At 38.7% G+C, this 10,878-nt stretch overlaps 1 protein-coding gene across 4 annotated transcripts in view; it reads left to right on the plus strand.

Annotated features, from left to right (window-relative positions):
• Positions 1-9,499, plus strand: part of USP15 (ubiquitin specific peptidase 15) — a 135,411-nt gene extending 125,912 nt beyond the window's left edge. For all 4 annotated transcript variants that reach the window (XM_019514638.1, XM_019514640.1, XM_019514637.1 and 1 more), the window contains 4 exons: positions 867-1,016; positions 1,663-1,766; positions 2,690-2,778; positions 7,595-9,499. In XM_019514638.1, coding sequence (XP_019370183.1) covers positions 867-1,016; positions 1,663-1,766; positions 2,690-2,778; positions 7,595-7,780 — 529 coding nt within the window. In that variant the 3' untranslated portion in view covers positions 7,781-9,499. The remainder of the gene's footprint in view (positions 1-866; positions 1,017-1,662; positions 1,767-2,689; positions 2,779-7,594) is intronic.
• The last annotated feature ends 1,379 nt before the right edge of the window (positions 9,500-10,878 follow it).

A 10,878-nucleotide genomic window follows, 5' to 3' on the forward strand; every position in this document is an offset into this window, starting at 1 on the left:
TTGCCACCAACTCTCTCTTGTGAACTCAGTTTTGTTGTCACTGTGTGTATGTATCTGCATCTGAAAACCTTTGAACTGATTGGAAGAATTAAAGATCAATGACCTGCTGCAATAATGTTACTAAATAACACTTTTATGGTAGAATTGTCTTTAAGTGGGACCATTCATCTTGTCTGGTACTTTCTCGGGAACAGGAGTTCAGCAGTACTTTTTAAATTAGTATTAGACCTTCTTGCCAAGAATTTGTATTCCTGGTTTCACACGAGAAATATCCAGAGGCCATGTACAGCTGAAGAAGAATTTATTTTGCACTTCATCTGCCTGCCTTGTCTTCCTTGTAACAGTGTTGTCTAAAACATGAGTGTCAAGCCTTAACCCCCTTCTTCCCCACCCAAACGAGAACACCTGCAGTGGCCATGAGGATTAACATGGCGGTTGCTTCCCCACCCCGCTGTTGGGGTGGGGAAGCAACAGGGCTTTGTGCCCCAGATTTTGGTGGTGAGCTCTGGCCTGTCTACAAGCCCCAAGTATCTTCTCTTTCAGTTAATCTAATTTACTGATATTTTCCATATCCCTTTAACTTCTCTCGAATTAAGAGTTGAGTAGCACAGAAATTACATATAGTCTTTACAATTTGACTCATTTTCTTCCTTTAAAATATTTTAAGTGCAGCCCTTTCTTCTTGACCTGGGGAAGGATCAGTCGGGGTAAAATTAAATGTTAAGGCAGCCACGGGTGTATAATTAAAGAGAAATGTTTGGTTTTATATGGGTAAACGTTTACATATTCACTTCTAAACTGGAGTGTTTGTACACATTAGGATGCATAAAGAGTGCAGGTTTTAAAGTGAATGTCTGTCTTTTTAGGTATTGTCCAAATTGTAAAGAACATCAACAAGCAACCAAAAAGTTAGATTTGTGGTCGTTGCCTCCAGTTCTGGTAGTGCATCTAAAGCGCTTTTCTTACAGCAGATACATGAGGGACAAGTTGGATACGTTGGTTGATTTTCCTATAAAGTAAGAAAATAATTACTTCACTTCTAGCTTTCACTTTCCTGACATGTCTAAAATATGCATTTAAATTCATAGTTATATAGAATGTGTTTCTGCTTCATTTGTAAATATGTTGGTTCCATTTATAGATCCAGGAAACAGCTCAGTGCAGACTGTGGGTGGGAGACCAAGTAGTGTGTAGTAAGTGAGATGCTGATACATACTCTATTTCACAGGTGTAAAGTTACTGTAATTGTTCAAATTATTTGTATACAAAAATGACAGGCAAGATGCTGACATGTAGATATGAAAAGTAAATTCCCTAAATGGCATTGGTATTGGCAGACGGTTTTGCAAAGAAGTGTGTGACTTCTGTAGCTATCCAGTTCAGGTGGATATCTTATATTATTCTTTTTATATAAATGTGAAGAAAAAGGGTTGTATATGTACATGTGTTCAGAGTGTTCCCATATCAGCTCTTACTATGAGGAAATGCATAGCAAAATTGTATCAAATTGTGAAAGTGCAGTTTTTTCTCCATATGAACTTTTGTACCACTGGCTCTGATGTGTGTTAAAATAAAGTCCAAGAGCCCAAAGGAACTAAAATGTTAAGCAGCAGCTAAGGAAAAAACATTATAATGCTTATTTTTTTTTTTTTTTTTAAACAGTGACTTGGATATGTCAGAATTCCTTATTAACCCAAATGCAGGGCCTTGCCGCTATAATTTGATTGCTGTGTCCAACCACTATGGAGGAATGGGAGGAGGGCATTGTAAGTTAATTTTGATTACCATCATGTTGCTCTGTGGGTGCATTTACACATTCATTAATGTACTGTAATTACAACACGTTAGGCTTAGTACCGGTAATGACAGGCACTAACTTAATGCACTGTAATCAGAACTACCGTGCATTAGCGCAGACGGTTTTTATGTGATGCCAATGCAAAGTAGTTGAATTCTACTGCACGTTAGCACTCTTCTTGCCAGCCACTCTAATGCCCAGTAGAATTACTGTACTGTGGCGTTAGCATCTCGTGTAGACGCATCCTGTGTGTGTGTGTGTGTGCGCACACGCATGCACACACTGATGTGAGCTCTTCATCAACTTCAGGGGGGTTTTTTAACGGCTGAGGAGGAACAATGTAATTAATTTATTTGTAACATGTAGAAGAGGCCTGTTCTTATCCCCTTAGCAATAGTACTGATTTAAAATGGGTTTTCAAGAAAAAATTTACATAATCTTGCACATAAGTTTTTCTAGGATACAGATTCAGACAAAAAGTATGTTGTCCTCTCAGGGCTATAAGCAACTTGCTTTGCCTTCCTAATCTTCATATTTATGCACTTGTATATCTCATGTCTCATAAGAGACAGGAAAAAAAGATGTGGATTAAAGCCCTTTTGGACCTTTATTTTGACCTATAGTTCTTTTCTTGATTGCACACCCTTGAGAAGGAGGAAGTTAATTTGGCAGGTGTTCCCTTGCAGTTAATTTGATAAAAACCTAATCTGGAATATTTTGTTCCCCAAACTACAAAGGAAAGGCTGGTTGGAAGGATGGATCTTAGAACTATGATCCAGCAATAATAGTCAAAAAAAATCAAATGTTTGCATGAGACCAGCTTTGATGACTTCATTAGTTTTGAGGTCAGAACACAATCACTAAAGACTTGGATGACTTGCTTTATTGTAGATACTGCTTTTGCAAAAAATAAGGATGATGGAAAATGGTACTACTTCGATGATAGTAGTGTGTCAACTGCATCTGAGGACCAAATAGTGGCAAGTATTTTTTTTTCCTTATCAGAAATATTAAGATAACTTTTAGGTTTTCCTGATGTGTGGTTAATTTGTAACTTTTTAGTAATCTGCCATGTTTTAAGGAATAGTATGGATGCAGAACAGTGAGGAAGAATATTTTGCATTCGAAAGCTTGTGTAACTTTATCTCAACTACATAGTTAGTCCAATAAAAATATCACCCTTGGAAGGCTTTGCATTGCAAAAAGAAAATTCAGCAAACTGTAGGTGTATTATTGTTGATACCACATTTACTCAAATATAAGATGATCCTGAATATGAGAACCCCCAATAATTGGTTTCTAAATTTATTATAAATTTCCTGGTGTAAAATCTTATTTCAGGTTTGCCTTGAATTTGTCCCCCTCCCATTGATACAGCAAGAGAAATAAATCTGAGGAGAGTCAGGTAGCCACCTAGCCCTCTTCCCCTCCCCACCCCCTTGCTCCCTCCTTGCGGTCAGACCCTGCTCTCCCTGAGCACGTGGAGGCGAGGGGCAAATTTGAAGACACTGACTTTGAAATAAACATTTGTGTAGTAATTTGCCTGTAGGTAAACTATTAGAGCAGTGGGCAATTATTTGGGCCCACAAGCCACATAGGGAAGTTTGCTGAGCTGTGATGACAGCATGGGGTTGGGGCCCAAGAGGCATGATCTACTGCCCACACATCCCTGCGATGGGTGCAGATTCCACAGTCAGGAGCCTCATGCTGTCACCACCCCAAGATCCCAGACCTGGCCCTGGACACAGCTTCCTGCCAGCTAGCAGCTCCAGCTTGTCTGCATAGCTATGCACGCTGCCCACATGGCTCCTGGCCAGTCTTCATGGAGACCCTGGGATTGTGGGGTGGTGACAGCATGGGGCCAGGGCAGAGCTATAGTTTGCTGCCTATGCATCCTGTCCCTGTGCTGTCACTGCTTGGAGACTGGCCAAGAACTGCACAAACAGAATGCTCATCAGGGCAGACAGGGAGCTGCAGCCAGGACTAGGGCCAGGTTGTTGGGGCAGTGACAGCTTGGGACTGGCACCAGGGCAGAGCTGCAATCCACTCCCCCCACATACCTGCCCATGGAATCAATGACGCTTCTCACAGGGGCATGGAGGCAGCTGAGCATGGCTTTGCCCTGGGCCCCAGCCCCGCATTGTCACTGCCCTGAGATCCCAGGGTCTCCCTAGCCTCACCTGCCTGTCTCAGTCTTGGATATTGCTCCCCACTGGCCTGCAGCCCCATCCCAGTTGCCAGGCCTAGTGCCCTGCCTGCATGGGTCCCACCCCCAGTGGTGGGTGCAATTCATATGGGTCAGGGTGCCCAGCCAGTGAGGTTGGATCCAATGGCTGCAGTAACCAATGGACCTGGGGCTCCTGGAAAATGGAGTTCAGCCACCATGCCACCGCAGCCCCACAATACACCCAGGGACAGTGGGACCAGCCCAGGCTGCCCTGTGGACTGGGCGGAGCCCAGGGACCTGCCGTGAGCTGAACAAAATCCCTCAGTGGGTTGGTTTCAGCCCATAAGCTATATTTTTCACAGCTTTATATTAGAGGTACCCATGGATTTAGCTTATCCAGAATTGATGTGGTTTACCTTTTCTGAAATGGCTTCATGTACCTGTGCTAAAACTCCATAAACACACTTTTAAGTAGCACTTTGACACCTACTTGTATATAGTACAAATTGTGCATGAAATTAGTCCCAAACCAAAAGGGTGTGATTTACCATATAGTTCACTGGGCTAGGCCCCAGCTGAGTCAACAGCATTTCGAGCCATGGTGACCCCACAGCTCAGCACTGCTGTGTGTGTGTGTGTGTGTGTGCGTGTGCGTGTGCGCGCGCTCCAGATACCCCCACAAAGGATTTAAGTGGTTAGTAGCTCCCCACTCATGACTGACAAAAACACCCAGTGGTTCCACGAGTCTTGAGGTTGTCCAGAAATGTATATTCAGAGAGTTTACTTAGAGTGCATTGAACATAATATTCTTTCCCCAAAAGCAGCAAGTTGTTTATATGCTACAAGAGCATCTAGTTAATAAGATGGTAAATCTTGAACTTTGATATAGCCAATGATTAAAAGGCCCCTCCTCTAGTTATTAAAACATATCCTTTACTGGATGATTTGTTACACTGCTAGTTTTTTCTCAACTATGTCGGCCTCTGCCTCATGGAGTGCAGGGCCACACTAATCATATGCAACAGACTCAGAGAGGGGGTGACCAAGAGATTCAGGTGAACTCATTTGGTGATGTTTGACAGAAATGTAAGACTGGTGAAGAAATAGGAATAATTGAAAATGGGAAAGAAAGGCACAGCTCAACTGTGGTAGTGAAGAGGAAGTCAAAATGTATTCAGGGTAGTGACTCACCATGACCTGAAAGAGAGTCAGCACTGAGGGGGACTGCGTACAATGGGTACTACAATATATCATGTTCATATGGTCTGCACTAACCTAGCTTTGTGGCAGGTTTCCATCACCATATCAAATGTAGCATTTTTGTCACCAAGGGAAAGGTATCAGGGCTAGTTCTGGCCCTCCCAGTGCTGGCCCTAGTATTGCAGTACCTCCCAGCCCTGGTGCCTGTTCCCTGCAGAGGGAACACCAACCTTTTTTGGCCCCTAAAAAAAAAAGGGGGAGGGGAGCGGGGGGGTTTCCCATCAATATTTTTGCCCAAGACGGGCAATGTGTTTTATAGTCATGCTCAGTGTTGGCTGCATTTAATCAGATTTATAGTTGCTTTCCATTACTGAGCAAATGCTGGTTTTGGCAACAGTTTAGACACTATATTTAATGAGATTTCCATGTATGTGAATATAAGACAAGTGGCCTTTTTCCCCCCCATTCTGACGGTGACGTTTGTCTTGTATTTGAGTAAATATAGTATATTTTAAGCATAAAAGCAGTAATTTGCTTGTCATAAAATGTCAGGAAATGTTTTCCTGTAACCCCGGATCATCACATTTTGACTTGCTGTATTTTTTTTAATTGTTTAATCAGTAAATCCTAGGCAGATTCTTAGCTCTTGTTGGCAAACAGCTAAGAAAATGATTAAAGAAAAAAGAGACCTTGGGGGAAAAACTATTATATTTTATTTAAATATACAGTATAGTCATTAACTTTACCTTAAACATATTTGAACAAGCAGCATTATGATACTATATTGATTAAGATCCTTCCATGCACGCCTCATCCTCATGCAGTTTAGGCCTACAAATGTGAATATAAGGGTTGAATTTGTGAGACCAGTCATTTTTTGATCAAGTAGACTTCTATGGCAGATCCTTTATTATTCTCTTTAGGACCCAAGTGAGAAGATAAATTTGGCTGTGAGAAATAAATCGCATACAAAAGTATGCAAATATTCATTAATAGGGAATACATTTACAAATACAATCATGCAAGCATATTTGTTTGTATGGCTTCTCAAGTTTTTGTCAATGTAAACCAGTGAGTGCTGACTTTGAAGTACCAGGAATTAAATCCGAGTTGGAGATTATTTTCCCCCAATGTTTTTTCTAAAGTTGAATGTCTCTTAATTTTTGTCCTTGTTTGAGCTACAGTAATTAAGAATTGCTTGTGGAAATACCAAGCTCATTGCAAGTTGTAAAGACACTGAAGAATGGGAGAGAATCTATGCTGTGCATGCTGAGGGGATAGTTTAATGAATTAAATGCATGTTGTTCCTTTCTGCCTAGCCTGGTAATTCTTCATTTGTCATGTTAGATTTAATCTTGCAGAGATGCTTTGTTTGCTGCTGCCCACCTAGAGAGAATACAGCCTGTCATTAGCAAACAGAAGTGAATCATGGCCAAATGCAGTAGTACAGAGCATTTGATGATATGGACAAAAATCAGTTCTTTATGGGGAAGTGGTGTATATATTACCTCTGAACTCCAGATTTCCTGGGCTTTGAGTGCATATTATTCCTAAAACATCAACATGTAAATAATAGCCAAGGAAATGTTTATACAAGCTAACATCACTGTTTAACTGTGCCTGATGCTTACTGGGCCCCTAAATCATACCTGCAGAGACTGATAAAAGCAGTAGTTTTGGAGCATTTACTGTATCTTTAAGACGTGTTATTTTTAAGATGCTCTAGGGATGGATCAGGGCAGTGGACAACTTCTGCTTCAGGATAATGGCTCACCCAGGGAGCTTGAGTCCAGTGGGTGAGAATACAGGAACATCTTCTCGTGGGCAAACAGCAGCAAGAATGAGAACTGTGACAAATGCTTGGAAGTGCTATAGTACTGTGAAATACCAGAATTTAGTGCAAGGCTTTTATTTAGTATTTAGTGTAAGGCTTTTATTGTGATATTATAAGAACCCAACAAGTCATCCCTGAAATAATACTTCTGCCTGGTGTATGTTTTGTAACTTTTCTGTATTGCTATAGCTATTAACTACACAGTGAGAGTGCCTTGTTTCATTTCACTTTTGTATTTAAACAGCTTCTTGTACTATGGGTTGAATCATATTGCTTAACATAAGAACTCTTTGTTCAGGTTTTTGTGTTTTACTTTCCTTACCAGCATTGAGCTCTTGATTTATAATCCTTCGATACACATGATTTTGACCATTTTTCCCACAAACTGAATCTTGTCCCTTGCTTCATGTAAGTCGGAAGAAGTCTAAGCTCAAACATGTCACGAGGAAGAGCTATTGAAAGGCTGTGTGCTGTGTATTTCTCTGGAATACATTAGGAAGGGGAAAAAATGGATAAACCACATGGTGAAAGCTTTCAGTTTGGATGATCATAACATATTAAGTTTGCTGTTTTGTTTTGTTTGCTTGTTTGACAGTCCAAAGCAGCATATGTGCTCTTCTACCAGAGACAGGACACTATCAGTGGAACTGGCTTTTTCCCTCTTGACCGGGAAACTAAACAAGGTGCTTCAGCTGCCACAGGCATCCCATTAGAGAGTGATGAAGACAGCAATGAAAATGACAATGATATAGAAAATGAAAATTGTATGCATACTAACTAATGGAAGATCTAGAAGCCATAAAAGAGACTTTCTTATTGGAGATACCTATTGAAAAAGTGAAATTGCCCACCAAATTAAAAATAAAATCTGAGATGGGGAGTTTCAGATAACAGAATGTAAATCATTTATTACATTTTAACATGTGAAGTACTTGAAGTGAAACACAATAAAACTTTAACAGAAATTGTCTCTAATACATTTAGTCTTGTATTCACAAGCTATATATAGGAAAACACAAATAAACCCCTTTTAAGTTTTCTGCTGCTGTTCTGATGAATTATGTTTTCTTTTGGTTTTTGGATGTGAGTTAATAACTAAAATGTTAAATTTGTGGATTTTGGTTATTTATTTTCTTAGCATTACAAGAATGCTACTGCAGAGTCTAGTTTCTTGGATAGTTTCCTATTCATGTATATTAGACTCACACATACTACTAGTAGTAAATGTGGCACAAATAGGAGCAGTAGTTTTCTTGGAATACCAAATTTTAAGTTTATCCCTGGAAATTAACATTGAACGTTTTGGTTTTTTTTATTATTTCCCTTAAATTCAATCATGATAAAAGAAAATAGCTTGGAAAGGTGTTTTAACCTTTGTGGTATAGTTACACATCCAGAATATTATGTTCATCTTACTGCTGCTGTGGAACAGGTTCTGGATTTCATGCTGCATTAACAAAAGTTTCTCAATTAAATGTAAGTATCCCTTGTTGCTTGTTGGATCTACTCTGTAGACATTATAAGTCCTGTTACCTTGCTTCTAAGATGTGCATAACTTTAATCTGGTGTTAGTCCAAAATTTAAAATTGTGCTGTAAGTTTCCCCCATTTTTGGTAGTTTGGCAGCTTTCAAACTACTTTGTAATAGGGTCAGATTTAATAGTATTCTGTATCCATAGTAATGACTGTGCATCAGGCTTAAATGAGAGAGGTTTTTCCCATATAACTTGCCTTTAAATTGTTAATGAACAATTGATTTTAAAGGTAGGTCTGTTTAATTTTCTTTGTGTGTTCCTGATGGAATTCACCATAGCCTTACAGCTTATCTCAAAAGGTAACCTTATAGGAAAATTGGCATTTGCATGTTCAAGTCAGAACCTGTACAGTATATAAAGCATACAAACCTTGAATTGGACTTTAGTTAACCATGTTCAAGGGTCCAGGATGCCAAAAATAAGTGTGACAGTTTGAAACATTTTTAATTTGCTGCTTTCCCTTTGATCTAGTTGGAAGAATGTATTGTTGATTTGTATACAATACTGCCTTTGATAGGAGCATTTAAGTGCAGGGGCACACTTCACATATCTACTACCTGAAGAATTGCTTTGTGTCCCACTGTTATAAAAGCAAAAAGTATGATGTTCTTCACTTGAACTAATCAAATACAATAGGTTATAAATTGTGTATTGTAAATAAAAGTTCACTCTGTGAGTGCACATTTTGGTAAATTATTTATTTATGTTAGCATTAAAAAGTTTAAAAAAATTGCATTGACCAGGATATAAATGAGGTATGTTGGACATGGCTTTGCTTTATACCTTGATATTAAAGCTGGTGTTTCATCCTGGTATTTTAAAGCTGCTTTGAGTTTTTTTTAAATGTAAACTAACCTCCTGCATGACAGAGGTTAAAATTTTGTCTGCACTTGAGTTCACTTGGGTTTACATTTGAAATGCGCATGTTTATTTATACAGATTTCAATAAAGCTATTCAAGGCCTTATTTAGTCTTTCAGTTTCTTACAAAAATATTTTCCCAAAAGCCTTTATTTAATTAGTAGATCATCAAACTTATATTATCACTGGTTACAAATGGTAATTTAATGACTAAACACAAAAGGTGTATGTTGTTTCAAGAAGATGGGTAGAATTTGTGAATTTTATTACTTTTTTTTTAGTAGTTTGGATCCAAGGCATTGAAAAGGCAACAGTAAGATAAATATCAAGTTAATGTCTTAGAACATAAAAGACAAGATTGAATTATCTAACTGTAAAGGTTATCCTTACAGATGTAACTATGAATATTAAGTACAGAAAAATTAGATGTACTAAGGTTGACATCTGCTTGAGAACTAGAATGTGTGGCTCTGATTCTGAATGTAGGGGAGAGGCTTGTTTCAAAATTGTACTGTTTGGGAACTAAGGCTGTTGTATTTCATTTAAATGATACTTAAAATCTTCACTTCTGTACTTCAGGCTTATAAGAAGAACTTAATGTGTGGCCTACTCTTATTCCATCCATTTTTTTCAGCTCGTGGCAAATTTCATCCTCTGAAGAAGAAAGGTATTTTCTGCAATTTTCCTGAACATCACCCAGGATAATTAAAAACCAAAAAAAACACAGACACACACACATGCACACGCACACCTTTACCTCATAACATCACTAGCTTGAGTGAGGGAAGGGCTTTCAGGTATAAAATAAAAATTCTAAATACAAACTTCTGTTCTAGTGTTTTAAATATTGATTTATTCACAGTATAGGTTGACATGAAGCCTGGTAGTTATTCAGTGCACCAGAGCTTTTTAGTCTGTGTGGCCTTTTGCTTTAGAGCTTTATCTGGGCTAGATATCAGTGTACTGGCACTGAAAATATTCAGAATGTTTTCAAAGGTGGTAGTGAACAGACATGATTTTTAGGTCTTGTATTTCTCAAGCCATGACTGACTGGGGTACTACATTTTCCCTTACCTTGAAAGTATATTAGGAAATGCTGTTTCCCCTGTATCAGTACTTAGCTCTCTGCAATTCAGGATCTCTCCTGGAGTTTTAAGCATCGCATGTAAAATGACTTTTTAAGAGCTAAACACAACTTTGGCAAGTAGGCATGGCATGATCATAGAAAAGGCCTGAGGTCTGAGTAGAAGACACTGGTCACAGTAAATATTCAGGTCATACTTTCCATCAATACCAATCCTACAATGATTTAAACGCTTAAAATCATGCCAATATCATGAGTTGGTAATTTTAAGTTGAAATTTTTTTATTGAAATAAACCATAGTTATCCACCTCCAGTTGAGCATTTTCAGTGTCTATTTCTAATGTAAACATTGTTGTAAATATTAAGTTTGTAATAGTCCTAACATGACTACTGGTTAGCT

The sequence above is a fragment of the Gavialis gangeticus genome, unplaced genomic scaffold (genome assembly GCF_001723915.1).
Source record: "Gavialis gangeticus isolate Ggan-Ray unplaced genomic scaffold, GavGan_comp1, whole genome shotgun sequence".
In the NCBI taxonomy this organism is placed as follows: domain Eukaryota; kingdom Metazoa; phylum Chordata; order Crocodylia; family Gavialidae; genus Gavialis; species Gavialis gangeticus.